This window comes from Pleurodeles waltl, chromosome 5, assembly GCF_031143425.1.
Source record: "Pleurodeles waltl isolate 20211129_DDA chromosome 5, aPleWal1.hap1.20221129, whole genome shotgun sequence".
NCBI classification, from domain to species: domain Eukaryota; kingdom Metazoa; phylum Chordata; class Amphibia; order Caudata; family Salamandridae; genus Pleurodeles; species Pleurodeles waltl.
Window position 1 is genome coordinate 1,415,465,460 of NC_090444.1, and position 16,547 is coordinate 1,415,482,006.

The 16,547-nt window shown below is 43.3% G+C and overlaps 1 protein-coding gene across 5 annotated transcripts in view; it reads right to left on the bottom strand.

Annotated features, from left to right (window-relative positions):
• Positions 1-11,507, bottom strand: part of DDX43 (DEAD-box helicase 43) — a 576,458-nt gene extending 564,951 nt beyond the window's left edge. For all 5 annotated transcript variants that reach the window (XM_069235691.1, XM_069235689.1, XM_069235688.1 and 2 more), the window contains exon 1: positions 11,059-11,507. In XM_069235691.1, coding sequence (XP_069091792.1) covers positions 11,059-11,395 — 337 coding nt within the window. In that variant the 5' untranslated portion in view covers positions 11,396-11,507. The remainder of the gene's footprint in view (positions 1-11,058) is intronic.
• Positions 11,508-16,547: the final 5,040 nt, after the last annotated feature.

Consider the following 16,547-nt stretch of genomic DNA (forward strand, 5'->3'; position numbering starts at 1 on the left):
TCAACCGTGGTCCTGCTTCAATTGAACAGTCAAGTCCAAACTTACAGGAGGTTAATGCTGCTACAATTATAACCCATATTTACAACTCTAGTTTGTATTTCTTGCTTTTCTGCTTGCACATCAATACACATTTCAAGAATATGAATCTCTCTCATTTCTAAACAGTTCAGTTAGCTATGAAATCACTAATTTTCAGTAACATAAAAGAAGGCAAACGCTGCCCTTTTAGACTCCAAGTATCAAGTTGCTGACACCCACTACTGTCCTAACAATTGCATAAACATTGGTGCTCACACATTTTCATCCTTCCCAGGAATCCATGCCAGATGAGGCAAATGAATCCTTAGAACCAGCATAAAGGTGTGACGGAACCAAATAACAAATTTCAATACAAACCAATTAATTTACGAAGTATGACACATGTGGCCATACAAGGAAAACTCCAATCAGAAATAAAGTTAAGGGATTTTATTACAAATGTAAGCTCAAAGTCATGTAGACAATTCTCAACACAAATTTATAAAGATACACTATCATCTGGGGTGGCAAAGGAACTGGTTATAGCGAACATTAATCACTCTACAAATATCATACAAAACATCAATAAAAGCACTTTGTGTACAGAAAGCAATTGTTGCAGTTTTAATAAGCATTAAGGCAATTTAGATCATCTGAATACAGATCTTTGGGCAAGGGTAAACCCTATGAATTAACCAATCAGGGCTTAACATGTGCTGGGCAGAACACTTGTGGGCAAAACACAAAAGGCAGAAAAAGGACAAAAGGAATTTGGAAAAATGAAATCAGGTCATTAACTAAAGAGGGCAAAAGGTAAGTAAAAAGGGAAAGAGTCAGCATTTAGAAGCTCAATAAGGAGTCTTCCTCTTGGGTCAAGGGAAAAATCTCCAAGTCTCAGCAAAGCATTTCAAAGGGGAATGGGTAGAGAGGAGGATAGCGCCCGGGATCCAAGGGAGTCAGCAAAGGATAATGTAGACTATGCTTCTACTCTTTCGGGATTTTAACCAAAGTCCAGCCAGGTATCAATATTTTAAAGTTCAGAAGGCAAGCTGATTTGTCAGTTTGTCAGTCCATCTGACGTCAAAGGGGTAACATCCAATAGAAATTGACTACGTGATTCCAAGTTGAAATATCCACATGCTTTCTTAGGTTTGTCATAAGAACTGTGTCCATCTATGTACTTTCACACAAGACTGAAACAAATGTTTAACTTCTCGGCCCACAGTCCAGGATGTTTCCTATTCAAAGTTGAATTTACAAACAATATATGTGCAAGACAATAGACATCGATTACCAAGCTAGGGTTCTCATGAGAATGAAACCTGGAAGAAAGGTACACGTTGGCAAGATTACTTGACATTTTCTACACAGTCACGAACACAGGGCCTATCAGGCCTTACGTAGGCTAATGCAAGTGAATTAAAACTGCAAATTAATAATACATATAATACATATAATATACATCAATACGCAAACTATGACTTCACCATGTCTAAATCTTTATTAGTATTTATCTTACAGTAACTTTAAAATGAAATACCTTTGTCAATACATTTCTAATAGTATGGCGTAGAACTCAGTTTCTCTAATTTTTAGCATATAAATTTAAAAACACTTATCAAAAATTGTTTCAATGTAGATTATTAGTTAAGACTAAAATATAAAGACAGATTAAGTCTCCAAACATGTAATTCATTCTCTATACCACAGACATTTTAACACTACAGGCCAAATTACGAGTGTGGCGGTCCGAGGACCACCACGGTGATGGCTGGACCGCCGCCCTTCAGGCGGTCTGACCGCCACATTACAAACTTGGTGGGTGGACCTGCCAGGGGCCACCGTCCCAATGGGCTGATGGTGGTCTGAGCTGTACTCTGCCACGGCGGCGCTAACAATCAGCACTGCCATGCTGATTACAACTCAGCTATCCACCAGCCTTCACATGGTTGTTACCCCACCATGGAAAGGCTGGTGGGAAGCCAGTGCCCAGGGCCCCCCTTACCCAGCACCATCGAAATGCGCTCTGTCTGCTTTGCAGACAGTGCTTATCTTGATGGTGCTGGTGTGCTCCAGTCAGGGATGTGGAATTCCTATCGCCCGGGATATATTGTTTGGGGTGAAGGGCAACAAGTTTTCATGTCTATTTTGTCCTTGGTACACGGTTAAACAGTTTAACAACAAGGGGCTAAGTATAATGCTCCCAGAAAGCTCTCTGATTAAATGCAAAGGTTTGCCAAAGCTTTGCTTTCAAAATAGGATGTTCAGAAAAAAATGCAAGTAGGAAACAAAATGTTTCCGCTACTATGAAATTTTAGGTGCTATGTCTTTGAAGCGTCAGTTAGCAGAATGTGTTGATACATGCTAGCATTTCTAAAAAATATTCCTAATGGGAAGTCAGTGTAACCATTTTCAACAAGATTATGTGAAGCATGAAAATAAACGAGCACTGGCAAAGCTAACCGATCTGACATTTTTTGAGTGTCTTGATTTAATCAATGTGTGTCTTTTTTTCCATGGCTTTTGAAACACTTAGGGGCATATTTAAGAAAAGTAGTGCTGCACACAGTGCAGCGCCACCTTTCTTGCACCCATTTTCACAGCCATAATGCCACCATGTGTGCGCTGTATTTAAAATACAGCACACCATGGCACAGGGTAGGGGGCAATAGCATCATTTTTTATGACGCTACTGATGTACTTTGCAGGAGTAGCGCCAAAACTTTGGCGCTACTCCTGCAGAGTACACAGGGGCCAATTATAAATAATGATATTGCTCAGAGCAGGCGTTACAAGTGCTGAAAAAATGGCACAAGGAAATCTTAGATTTCCTTGTGCCATTTTTTCACTCCCCCAAACAGGGGGAACTCCCTCTTGCGTACATTATGCCTGGTACAAGCATAATGTGGCTCAAGGGTTTACACGACACTTTGTAAATATGGCGGGGGGATTTTGGCCATCTAAAGATACATTAGCATCAAATAAATGACACTAATGTGTCGGTAGATGGTGCTAGGGGCTCTTAAATATGCCCCTGTATTGTTGTGGGAGCTGCCAAGCCCTCACACTGTAACAAACAAGCAAAAAGAAAAAAAAGGTTTTGGTCTCAAAAAGCACACATTGCCACCAGTGGTGTAACAAAGGCCCTGCAGCACCCCTCCTGGGGATCCCTAAGCATAGCACCCGCCCTGAGTGAGTCCAGCTGGGGGGTGCTCCATGGTCTTTGCAAGGGGCCCCCCCTCCAGCTTTGTTGTGCCACTGATTGCCACACTGGCACTGAACATAACTACTTTGTGTGTCAATATGCTCCTTGTGGAAGAGGAGAATGTGATCACTCACAGTAAAATAAGGTGATAGAGAGATAAACAGAAGTTTAATAAAAAATAAAATGTCTTTCTTAACACCAGACCTAATTATGGACCAGGAAATTGTACTCCTAGTAAACATTTGTGAACTGTATTTTATCATGGGCAAATATGCATGTGTAGATTTGATCATGTGAAAATCTACTGAGCATTTACAAGTTTACTTTCCCTTCACAGACTTGTTTCTCCCCAACCCTGGAAGAACTTCTACTTCTGTTATTGTCAGGAGAACATTTCCAATCTTTCTCACTATAGGAAAAGATTAGAGAAGAGCTGGTGAAAATCCTTAAAACATGCAAGTTAGTGGGTTTGCAGACTCAAAGGTATTCCAGTCGTGGAACTATTGCTTACTGCTTCCTCCAGCCCAAGTATGTAGATTGGCAGAAGGTGGCAAAATAAGGAAATTGCTATGGCTGGCATTGAAATTACAAGTATTCAAGCCCTACTATATTAGTAGCCCTGGCATATTCAGAGAGGCTATTATGAGAGCTCTTACATAATTAGTTTGTTGCCATAATTTGTCATCGCACAACATGGCACGAAAGGGACAAGTTGATTTTTTTTATGGGACAAGTAGATTTAAAAAGCAACCTGTCTCATGGAGAAGTAGATATTTTATTAAATTTCACACCCCTGTACGGTATTGGCCTCGGCTCCACAGCAGCACTATTCCTGTTGGTCAGCCTGGTGTGAACGCGTAATACAATATCCCGCTGGTCAACCCAGTGGGTTTATTGTAATATGCTTTTTTGGGGGGAGGGGGTGGTGAGCCACCGGTATGACAGAGGCGCCCATCACAAGTTTGGCAGTTGGCTCATCCGACTGCCAAACTCATAATGAGGCCCTTGGTCTAGAGTGAATGCACACTAATAAGACATCTCAGTGCATCGCTTACAGTCAAACTATTAGTACTGTAATTAACATAATACATAAACTGTCACAAACTGTCACATACAGATGACATGAGGGACAATACTAAAATGTCAGCAAGATCACTGGCAATGCTTTTGTAGAACCAAACTATAAGAAAAGGATACTTAATCTCCCTTATGAATAAGTCTCATAACCCCCTACAGTTCACCTCATATTCTGACACAGAACAACCTCCTTCAATCACACCACGTGTGACTGAATCTGCAGAGCTTCCATGAAACCATAACATTCTGAATAAAACTACAAGTCAAAGACAAAGGCCTTGTGTTTTGCTTTCCTTATCTTATGACCGAGCTGACAAAACTTCACTGGAATGCACTTCTTAGTTTAAAGAAGACATTTATTATTATTACTTCACCACGAGGTTCCTGAGAGATGAGATTAGTAGGTTGGAAGCACACGTTTAAAAGTAGTCGCAGCAATGAAAGCTAAATATATCAAAGTACTTCTCAATTGCAATGTACACAGAAAATACATGTGATTATATTATAGCATAACTTCAAAGCAAAGAATAAAAGTAAAAAATCATCACCGCAGGGCCTATCACTGCTCTTCATCTTTCTCATGCCTGCAAGTTGATGACTCCTGTTCAACTGCGAGAAAGAGATATTCCACCAAAACGGGAGGTCAGGCAGCTGATGCCCGCTCCTGACTGAAGTCCTGGAAAATTCCCCCTTGCTGCTGCCCAGGGACACCGTAAAAAGCCTGCTAACATGCCCCTTCCTCTCAGAGATGGGAAATAAACAAGCCATTAGAGATTGGCCAGATCTCCTAAACCTCGCCTCTTCCCAAGGCTGAGTAGAAAGGAAAACACAAAATATACGCTCTCTTATCACGTAGGGTTTGGTGTGAACACAATACGAAAAACACAGCTTGGTCTATCATGTGGAAAAATACAGCTCATCTGCAATGTCTCAACTGCAATGTCAAACTCCACGTTAAAGCCAATAGGCAGCTAACCTAAATACAAAATGTAATGTCTAATGCCATGTTAAAGCCAATAGGCAGCTAACCTAAATACCAAATGTAATGTCCAATGCCACGTTAAAGCCAGTAGGCAGCTAAACAGAATACAGAATGTAATGTGCTACTGATGAACATTGAACAACTAATATGCGCAGTGGTGAAACACAAAGTCATTGGTCAAACACAATTAATGACATAACACCTTGGGGAACCACCATCTGCTGACACGCTATACCTTGAAAAATATCACAAGCCTGGCATTTAAAAGAAACCTTATAATAACTACTCTCAAAATGTGTCACCAATGTGCCAACATCTTTGCTAAGTCATATCTTGGGAGGCTACCTAGGTACCGTCCTAGAGAAATCATTATTAGTGGCAGACCGTGCACCAACATCTTATGGGATGAAGACGTATCTTACACCCAGCGTAAATGGATCACTGGACATGGGCCATTTAGAACTCCTCTAACTAGCAAGACAGCCAATCTATTAGGGTGGCCACAACTTAATGATCCCAGAACTTCAGAAAACTGTAGCTCACTTTGGACGTGCTGCACATGCATTAAAATCTCTCACGGTCAGCTCATTAAACCTGAATCCCTGCTGAAAAGGCCCTAGCCCTTACCAAGGAGGAACTAGAAAAAAAACCACTAAGATACAGTTAACAAATAGAGGGACCAGTAGGGCTACATTTCCTGTTTAAATTCCCAAACAAATATCTGTGGATTGCTACATCAAAAAGAGAAGCACTAAAAGTACAGTTGACACTTTAAGCCTATGCCAAGGAAGTGCTTTTACATGGTTTGGTGCAATTTGTTTAGCATCTTTTGGGAAGAAATAAAAACTGCAGACCATTTTGGAACCAAAATCTAAGTCTGATTTGTTTAGAACTGATCATTTTCTCTCCATCAGATGTTTTGTGATACGCACACGACACTGTGAAATGCCATTTTACTGTCTTCATGTTGAAACAAGGGAAACACATCAGAGCCTACACAATCAAAGGACAAAGTCATACTCAAAAGAGTAAGAATTTAAAAATTCATTTACACCTACAGCGATTCCGAGGTCCAAGAAAGTTAAGGTGAATTGAGCACTGTGCTTGCAAGTGGAAGCTAAATATTCCCAGAGACTAGCTAATCCTAACCCATCATTAACTAAAGGATGCAGTCCACCAAACATAGCATTTCCAAAGGTCACACACTACTCAAGTGGGTACTGGGGACAGGAATACTCAACAAGGGGGGGGGGGGAAAGCAACTGCCATGCTCTGAAATCACTGGAAAGGAAATCAGGCTATTAATAGGAGAACAAGAATACTGAACATAAAGTATGACCAAAGGCAAAATCCTTTACTACTCTTCAACCCTGTCTGGTAACAGCCATAATTCATGCCTTCTAAACAGAGTCAACTGTACTTAAGATGGCCATATGCCATGCTGAGTAGGTACAGTTCAAGGTATACAAAGTTAATGGGCAGAGGGCACAGTGAGTGCTGTAAACTAGGTATTGCCAACTGTGCTACTGGGTGCAGGGTTTAGTCAAATGTTACTTCTAGCACGCAGTGTGGGAGACTGGCTCTCTATGTAGTATACAAAAATGATGGGCACTATGCAGAGTCCAAGCAACCCCACCTTGGTATCCAGAGGTATTAAGCAGATCACCCAATGCTCTTATTTTTAGTGGTAGTTTGGTCAAGCAGTTAGGCTAATCTTCGAGATGTGCTGAGAATTTGTTGAACCCTTTGTATCAATAAATGTGGACACACACTCAAAAGAATAACTTGAGACCAATTTACAAAAATACTTCAGATTTTTATAAAACTTTTTAAGACCAAGCTTAGGAAAATCAGGAAATTACTTTTTAAGTTATGATTTTTCAAACTTTAGCAAAAATAGTCTAACTACGCACCATTGAAATAGATGGGAAAAATACTTTTAAAATGCATATAAAACCAGGTAAAGCTCTCACAAGTGTCATCTTCCATTTTTAGGTCTAGCTCGTCGAGATGTCTTGTGGGCCAGCTGGAAAAGTTCAGGCAGTTCCAAATTCAAGCGGGTTCAGCAGCTGAGTCTTGAAGCTGGTGCAGAATGAAGAGTGGGACCACCTGGAAACACACTGCTAAGGTGCACTTAACGGTAAGTTTGGTGGGTCCCCTTGGCGTGTAGAGGTTGCAAGGGGTTAGGGACCCCCTAGAGCACAGCTGATTTTCGGATGCAGGGGCAAGGGAAGATAGGTCAGCCAAGGGTCATGAGTCCTAGGGTACTTGGAGCCAGGAGAAGGTCACTTTGAGGGTGGATTGCAGGTCAGCAGGGCCGCTCTGGGGGGTGGTTCTTGGGTGTCCTGAAGTCCCTCAACTGGAGCTTGCTTCTGATCTACGGATAGTCCAGAGTGGACGTTTCTTCTGGGTGTCTGACGTTGGGAGTCCCGTACCCTGGGCTATGGCACGTCTCAGCCAATGGAGGTCGTAGTACCACCAAACTTGCCACATTGGCAGGGTGTCCTCTCCGGGTCAGTCAAGTAAAATTTGGTCTGGCTGCTCGGTCCAGTTCATTTATCAGCAGCCAGTCAGTGAACTGGACTGCACTGGTTCTTGTCTGCTCGGTGCAGGGAGTGATGCCTTCACTCAGGAAGGAGGTTCTTGGCATTTTTTAAAAGGTTAGAGGTCTTCTGGGGTTTCTTCGAGTCCGACAGATGTCCAGTCAACCCTTCAGCGGCGATTGTCAAGTCCTAGGTGAAGCAGGCGGAGTTTGGTGCCTTTTACTTCTTGCAGCAGGACTACTGTTCTCAAGCCTTGGGCCTTCTTTGTAGCTGGCCTTCTTGTGTCCATCAAATCTGATCTGAAGGTCTAGGGATGCCCACTAAATACTGTATTTAATGAGTGTTATAGGGGAGTACCTGGTAGTGGCCAATGGGCCACTTACCTTAGGATGGTTACACCAACTAAGTGACCATTTCCTGTGGAAACAGGTCACATCCCTAACCCTGATATGCTATTTTTCTGCCAGCCAAGATGGAGAAAAAAGAAATGGAGTACTCACCTCGCCTGCCATACCTGGGGAGTGGTACAGGCTGAGGGTGGGCATTCCCCCTTTCTTGTTAGTTTTCCTGCCGCTCCTCCCACCAAAAGTGGGGTCTGGGATGGGGGTGGCCATCTGCTGCTAGCAGCAAATGGCTGGAGCAGTGCATCAAAGGCAGCATGGCCTTTGAAGCTTCCTGCCAGAGCAGAGCACATTCCTGGGTGAGGAGGTGTGACACCTCTGCCCAAGAAGGGCTTGCTCTTCTGGTCCCAGAGAGCAGGAACTCTCACCCCAGGGATCCAGAATCGTGTCTGGGAATAGCACGCTGTTTAGGACCAGCCAGCAACCATGCCAGGGAAGTGTAGGTTTTGCAGGGGCACCTCTAAGGTGGCCCCTGGGTACAACATATAATAAATCCAACACTGATACCAGAGAGGATTTATTATTCTGAATTGTTTGATACCAAACAACCAAGGGTTCAGTAGCCATCATGTAGCTGGGGGAACTCGTAATGGCCAGTGTCCAGCACATGCATTTACTATGGCTCACCTGTACACCTACTATCCTTAAAGTTTTGTAAAGACACAGAAGGGGTATCGTTGCTCACGATACCATATGCCCTCACATACATTATAGTGCACCCTGCCTAAGAGCTGTAAGAACTTCCAGACGGGTGACTTACCTATAGTGCATGCAGTGTTAGTGGAGAGGGCACTCTAGGTGAGTGCCATTTCGAGTTCGCAACTTTTGGATACACCTTGTCATGCACTTGCAATGGCAGTCTGCATGAGGCTGTTGCGGGGCTTCTCAAGAGTGGCACTATTGGTGCTGCAGCTCTGGAGTGCTCTTTTTAGTACCCATGCAATATGTACCAGGGGTACCATTTACTAGAGACGTAAAGGATGCCTGAAGTGTCAATACATGGTACAGTTTTGGATGACAGAGATCTCGCCCTAAGAACCTGCTTACAATTACCACTTACAATTTTGAAACCATAAAATCTTCCAGGCAAAACGTGGGGAGTTAACCATGCAAAAAGAGGCCCCCTTTTCACACCCAGCAGGTACTCAGCTGCAGTACAGGGAACAATATGTGGAAGAAGGCCTAGGAGTACACACAGGGTATGATCCAAGGTAGACCGTATGCTCAGGAGGAGGTGGGCACTGCCATGGGCCATGCTCTGCAGATACCTGGGCATATATTCAGGCCACAACGAGTACACAGGAGGCACCGACATTAGAGGTGCGTGCAACATGGTAACCTGTTACGTACATCATTACAAAGTCTAATTAGAATCACTTTTTAAGGAATACTGTTGGCTTAGGAGAGAACCCCAAATAGTGTAAAACTATGTAAAACTATGTCAAACATTGCATGATACAAAAACTGCTGAAACTACTTTAAGGTTACAATGTGAAACCCAATAAAATTCACCAGTAACAAGAAGCTAAACAACTATACATGTTAAAGGGTGAAGTTTGTGAGTGATGTCAGGGGTGTTAAAATGCTACTCTGAAGAGAAATTGAGTGTTGTTGGTGATTCGATTGCTACTCAGTGAATGATTTATGTGTGCTACTGGTTCTGTGTCAAGGTTATTCTATGAAGGAGAGTGTGCTGTCTGTAGTCCAACTGAAGAGATGTGCGATTTTATATATCTACTTGGCAGATGCTTCATAAGTCTTCTGGTCTTGTAAAAAATTAAATGTGTCCCTTTGGTGCTATGCAATGAGGTGAACAATTATGGCAGAGTTCTCATTCTATCAGACATCTGATAATAACCCTTTCAGATTATGTAAGGATTCACATTACAACAGGGTTTGGATACGTGCAAGGCCATGATTTTGCCAGCTTTCCGTAAAACTACACTATGCGGCTAGAAGTACCTGCAACATGCATTTTTTATTGCATTCCATCTTGCAACTGTCTTTTTCCACTGACTATTTTCTTAGCAAACACATTTAGTCTTAGAACTCTGCCGTGGTCTTCCCCCTTCTTTTGGAATGAATACGATGCCTAAATAAATTAACGCACAAACAATTTAAAATGTCACCACAAAAAATATCAGCCACACTCTTAATTAAAAAAAATGTGACTACCTAAAATAATCAATGTCAGCTATAGCCTTCAGCAGAAAGAAAGTGTGTGCTGGTATATGCACAGTACTTTCAAGTAACGTGTGCGATAAGCAAGTTACCTACTCCTTTCCTGTATAGCACCGTAACATCCCTTGGTTTGATAGTATCTGTACTAGAGAAAAAAAAGTAATTATTAGGTTGACGTGTCACACCATTTTCCAGACTTCCAACAAGATTTTCTGAACACCGGGATTTCACTAGTCACGTACGTATTTTCACACCTGGAAACTATTTTCCCTCTTGAGACATACTTAGAACAAAACATTCCAATCGCATATCTACTAGCATTTTCGAGTCGTTAACTTTAAAGCAAAGTCGGCAAGGGGACCTCTAGTTTTCTAAAGGATGTGAATAAATAAACCGAAAGCCCAAAAGAGAGTTCACACTAATAAATTAGGACTAAGTGGTATGATAACCAAAGACTTTAGCGCGAAATCTAAACATAATGAAGTACAAGCAGGTAAAAAAAAGTGTCGCAACATTGATGGCGCGTTCACAAACTTGTTGACTCTCCAGTTCCAAAAGGCGATGATCACGTCTTAAGGAAATTGTTCCTGTGAAGTAATGGGGCCTGTTGAGCGTCTAAGCTTAGGGTGTCGTGTTCTGGAAGGCACTTACCTATCACCGTTCCAATGAAGGAGTTGTCCAGATGAAAGCAGAGCGGTTCGGGCTCACTAGATCTCCGACTTTCCCAAGCACCGCCCCCGCGCCGCTGCTGACCTGTCCTGGATCCGGACTCCTGCTGACCACGACACCGCCAGGTACTCTGCTCGACCTCCCTCTCTGGCGCTGCAGCAGCACCACCGCGCCAGCACCTGCCCCCTCCTCTGCGGAAAACAACAGTGCGGCCTTCTACTTCGCGCGTCGCATAGGACCTCTGCCCGCTTGGCCTCCACTCCTGTGGCGGCGGTTTATCCCGGGATTCATCATCACTCTCAGCCTCCCAATCAGACATAGTTCCCGTCTGCCTAAATCCACTCCTGGAACACGACGGTTCGGAAGATGGGACGCTCCACCCCTAACTTGTACCCGCCCAATGTGATCTCCCTGACCTTACTCCCCACAAAACTCAGCAGCCAATCAGCTTACAGAAAAAGCCGATACTGGGGGTTTGCTAAGAATGTTTGAAGGGAACGAGGGGAGAAGAATCCATTATAATCGAAACCGCAGGGGGTATTGTGGCTTTCAGCAAAGATAAATGTCCTAATTAGGAGTAGCCCTGTAATCTTTGACTTTATCGGATGTATTGCACTGAATGAATTCCTGTCACTGAGTATGAAATTATTTAGGCGGCGAATGCCACCCAATTACGAGCTTTTGGGGACTATCATATAATTGCATACCCGAAATCTACAAATTCCTGTAATATTCCCTTATAAATAATGTGAAGTTCATACTTGCGATTTGTGCAGTATAAAAGCATACTGCACTGCCCTGTTTACCACTACTATGGAATAGTGACTGTTGCACCTTCCCCAGCCTGGGTACCCACCAATGACTACTGCACACACTGAGCTGTAAATCATGCGTCTTTATTCCTCTGAGTACCTGTGAACCTCTCAACATTCTAAGCCAAGCTTTCATTGCATTATATTTTAGCAATAATGTCACACTGATGAGGGAGTCATTTGGGAGCCAGAAATGTGCAGTTCTAAATTGTACAAGACACTACATCCTCCCCTCTGTTAAATGAAAAATTAATTTTTTTAAAAACTCAGTAGACACATATATGTACAAATATATACACACATATATATATATATATATATATATATATATATATATATATATATATATATATATATATATATATATATGTACAACTATATCTCTTCAATTAGTAATTAGTATTCTTGGCAATTTGATCAGGGGTGTAGGTTGGTCAGTGTGATTGGGGAGTGTGAGCTTCAGATTTCCCAACAATCACGCTGGGACATCTTGTTAAGACATTATATGAGAAGCAGGACATGTGGTGGGCTAAAGAGTGAGAAGGGTGGATTGTTAGGGGTACTTAAAGCACAATATTTTTCAAACTAATCAACATTTTCGAAGGCCTTCAAAACAATGGAGGAAGTGTATGTATGTTTTTGTCATTATGGGCATGTAAAAATTCCAGGTGAAATCCAACCGACTGAAAGCACTTGTACTCAACTATTTACTACAGGATACACTTTTTTAGGGGGGTGCAACACACACACCCATCCCAGGGCGGCCTGGGTATTGTCAAAAATTGCCAGGGATGGTAGAGAGGCAGTATCAGTCACTGAGTGTCATGTCTGTTTCATTCCACACACAAGAAAGCAACAGCCATCAGTAGTAATATATTTCCTTTAATGTAAGTTACAGAGATACAGGAAACAGGTCCACTGCATTCCAGCAAACTCCCTCAACTGCAACTGACAGTCGAGCGCCGCTATGTCTTGGAATGTGGAACACACAATCGTCATAAAGAATACAGAATTACATTTCCTATGTGAGCACACAACACTGAGTTTTCAGAGTCAATGTTTCTTTCACCATTTCAAGTTGACAGCCATGAAACACAGGCTTAAAGTGAGAAGAGTCTCTAGTATTAGACTTCCCAGGGTGCTTGACAGACACCATGTGCCCCTTTGTAGACACCACTTGCAAAGGTTCGACATCATAAGAAGCATCAGAATTCTATTGCACATCTGCAGGGCGATCACCAAATCTCCTTTTCTAATCGAGATGTCTTTTGCATGTTGCGCTCTTGTCACCGCAAGCTTTCATTTTCTGTTTGTTAACAATGGGCTGACTACACCCTTCTGATGTCTGGATGGAAGGCTGGGTTGAAAGCGTGCTGTGCTTCACTTTAAAGGGTTTCTTTGAAGCTACCCCCTGAATTAAGGCATTTTTGAATATAAGTAAAGAGGCTCTGTCTCCATGATTTTTAGAGCACTTTTGGAACTGGGGCTGAATCTCTATCAGAAGGACTGCTGGATTGCACAAAGGACTCTCTGAACTGCTCTTCTGTCGCTGCCCTGTAACCTGCTGCAGCTAGGTGGCACAAATGACTCATTAGATTGCTTTTCTGTTTGTTGCCCTGCTGCCAGCTGCTCCCTGACTCTGCTCTGCAAGGCACTGTGGGACTGCCATGAGAGATCGTCATTGAGATCACTGGTTACGTTGTCCTAGTCTGCCTGCCCACTGCTGTTTGTCTGCCTCACTCAAATGTTCTCCAAGGAGCCTCAGCGCTATGTGGGCGCGGTTTCCCGACCCACTTGCCTGCTTAATCCAGGTTTTGTAGCATCCTATACTGTCCCTGTCGCCTTATAACCCTTAGCACCTTGTGAGTGCTCTATACTGCCATCTGTCCATGTGCCATACTTTATCTCCCTAACATGTAGTGAGTGCTTGCTATGTAATAATGCCCAGGGAGCATTTCATTAATCAGTGCATGTCTGGCCAGACACTCTGGCTGTGACCAGGCAAGTGCCTGGCTAAGGAAACAACAGTCTCCCCATCCCCATGTGCACAGCCGTGCCTGTCAAGGTGCACACTACTGCATCCAGAGGCTACAGGAGGAGGCTGCTGATGTTGGAGTGGGCTGGACTCCATCCCTGGGAGACTCCCACGCTGTCTGCAGTCGCAACAGGCAAGACTGGACCTCCGATAAGCCAGGGTTCTGCCCACACTCTTTGCTACTGTAATTCCTCGAGAAGGTGCGCAGGGCCTTCAGAGGCCTTCCCTTTTGATCGCAATTACCTTCATTCCAGCAGAATCCATAAAGGCTACCATAATTCGCCTTGTAGGCATGCATGTGTTCCTGTGCCCTAGGATACCATGGATGTTGCCTTGCAGGTACTGGGGATGATTTATGTGCTTTACTACTGCTTTTATGCCCTAATGTTATACTGTATATTGAGATGATACTTGCCCTGTCTGGGTAACAAGGTCTACGGTAGTAACTATGCCAAACACACAGTATTTAGGATACCTGATGATAACTATGCTTTCTGTTATAACCTCACTATTGTGTCTCATGTCCTGATGTTGCGAAATATGACAATTTATTCTTACCTACTGACTCAGGACTTGCATGGTCTGAACAGTAGTTATGAATATGGTCGTTTGGGCTTATGTTCTATGTACAAGATACTACATATAGATAGATAGATAGATAGATAGATAGATAGATAGATAGATAGATAGATAGATAGATAGATAGATAGATATCCGTTTGTGGAGTCTCTTTTGTGGTGTATTTACTGTGTCACTGGTGTAAGGGTGTTGCACAAACGCTTTAAACAAGACCTCTGGGGATAAGCCTGCCTGCTCTGTGCCAAGCTACCGGGGGGGGCAGGTTATTTTTGGTGTGTAACTGACTTGTCCTGACTGGAGTAATGGGTTCTGCCTAGCTTATGCGCATACCCTAGCCAACCAGAAACCCTATTTCTGGCACTCACCCAGACATGTTTAGGAAGTTCTGACATGTTCAGAGTATGTTGAGTAACATTAGTTGACTGACAATTGCATATGTGACAGGCCTTGAGTTCCTTTTCAAATCTTTCATCTTGGTATGGAAACCAAACTTGGTCTTGGAGAGCTTTCTTTGTGGCAACTATACAACAATGCCATTTGTGAGCCACTTCAATCACTTTCTGTTGGAGATTCTCTGGAATCAGGATTCTCGATTCTTGTAGTATAATTCCTTCTCGAGTTATGGATAATTAATCTTTGACATTTTTGTATTTTTGATATTTCACAAAATCCTTGAGAGGTCGAGTGTGTTTGTTCTGTGACTGATGTGTAATTGCCAAAGCTTGATTATTAGTTACCAGTGTAAAAGGCTTTCCATACAGGAATACATGGAAATGTTCACGAGCACATACCACAGCCATACTTTCTTTCTCAAATTGTGAGTAAGAATGTTTTGTTTGTGACAAACTTCTATTAGGATAGGCCACAACATGCCGTCAAGCATTTGAGCATTCACTATGCTGTGCAAGGATAGCGCCTAACTTGACCAGGCTAGCATCAACCACAACCACAACCTCTGTTTGAAGCTTTGGATTAAAGTATGCAATTTCTGTACCATTTTCAATGGCATGTTTGATTCTCTTGAATCTTTTCCCACAATCTTGTGACCATTGAAAAGAAACATTTTTCTTCGTCAACTCTCATAATGGACCACTAACAGTGGCAAAGTCTTGTATGTATCTTGAACAATAACTGGCCATGTCAAGAAAAGAATGTACCATTGAAACATCTTGTGGATGGGGGGTCAACATTTGACAAAGCTTGTACTTTTGCAGAAAAATATATGGCCAAAGAATTTCGGTTTTGTCTTGGTGAACTCAGACTTGTCTGCATTTAAAGTCAACCCTGCATCACTGAGTAGTTGACATACTTATGTGAGAGCTCCTGCCCGCGCCTCATCCCTGGTGTCTAGTGGAAGAGCTTTGCTCTTCTGCTAGGCTGCCCACTGGCCCTCGGTCTGTTTTTCTCTGTCTTCTCCCTTCATGCTTTTCTGCTTGCCCTTGCGATTTCTGTGCCTTTTCTATCTGATTCCTCTTTTTTTCAGTGCTTTTTACTCTCATTTTACGTTTTCTTCTCTTTCAATTTTTGTCTCTTTTTTCTTTCTCGCTTCCCTCTCCCCGCTGCTGCGGCCCCCACTGCCCGCCCCCCTTTCACACCACTTTTCCCGCTCACACCTCCCAGCTGTCTTCTCCTCCCCCCTCTTCCTACTTAATGGCAGCCTTGCGCAGAGGGCGCATCACTGGCGCACCCAAGGCAAGCCCATCTGCGCCTATCCGCGACCTGACCGCAACCAGCACCAGGACCCCTGGACCTCCAACCCGCCACCTCTACACACCAGCAGCACTCCACACACTCAACCCAGGACGCAACAACAACTGCAAGCCCTCTTTACCAGCTGACACCCACGGACCCTTCAGCTGCCTCCGCTGTCACCAATCCTACACCACCACCAAGACCTCCAACCCGCAACAACCCACCCGCAAAAACACAGCCACACTGAAGATCCTGAAATGCATCTTTCACAAATGCCACCAAAATCTGGGACCTCCTTGACAGCACCACCCCGGACGTTGCATTCCTCACTGAAACCTGGACCAACACCACCT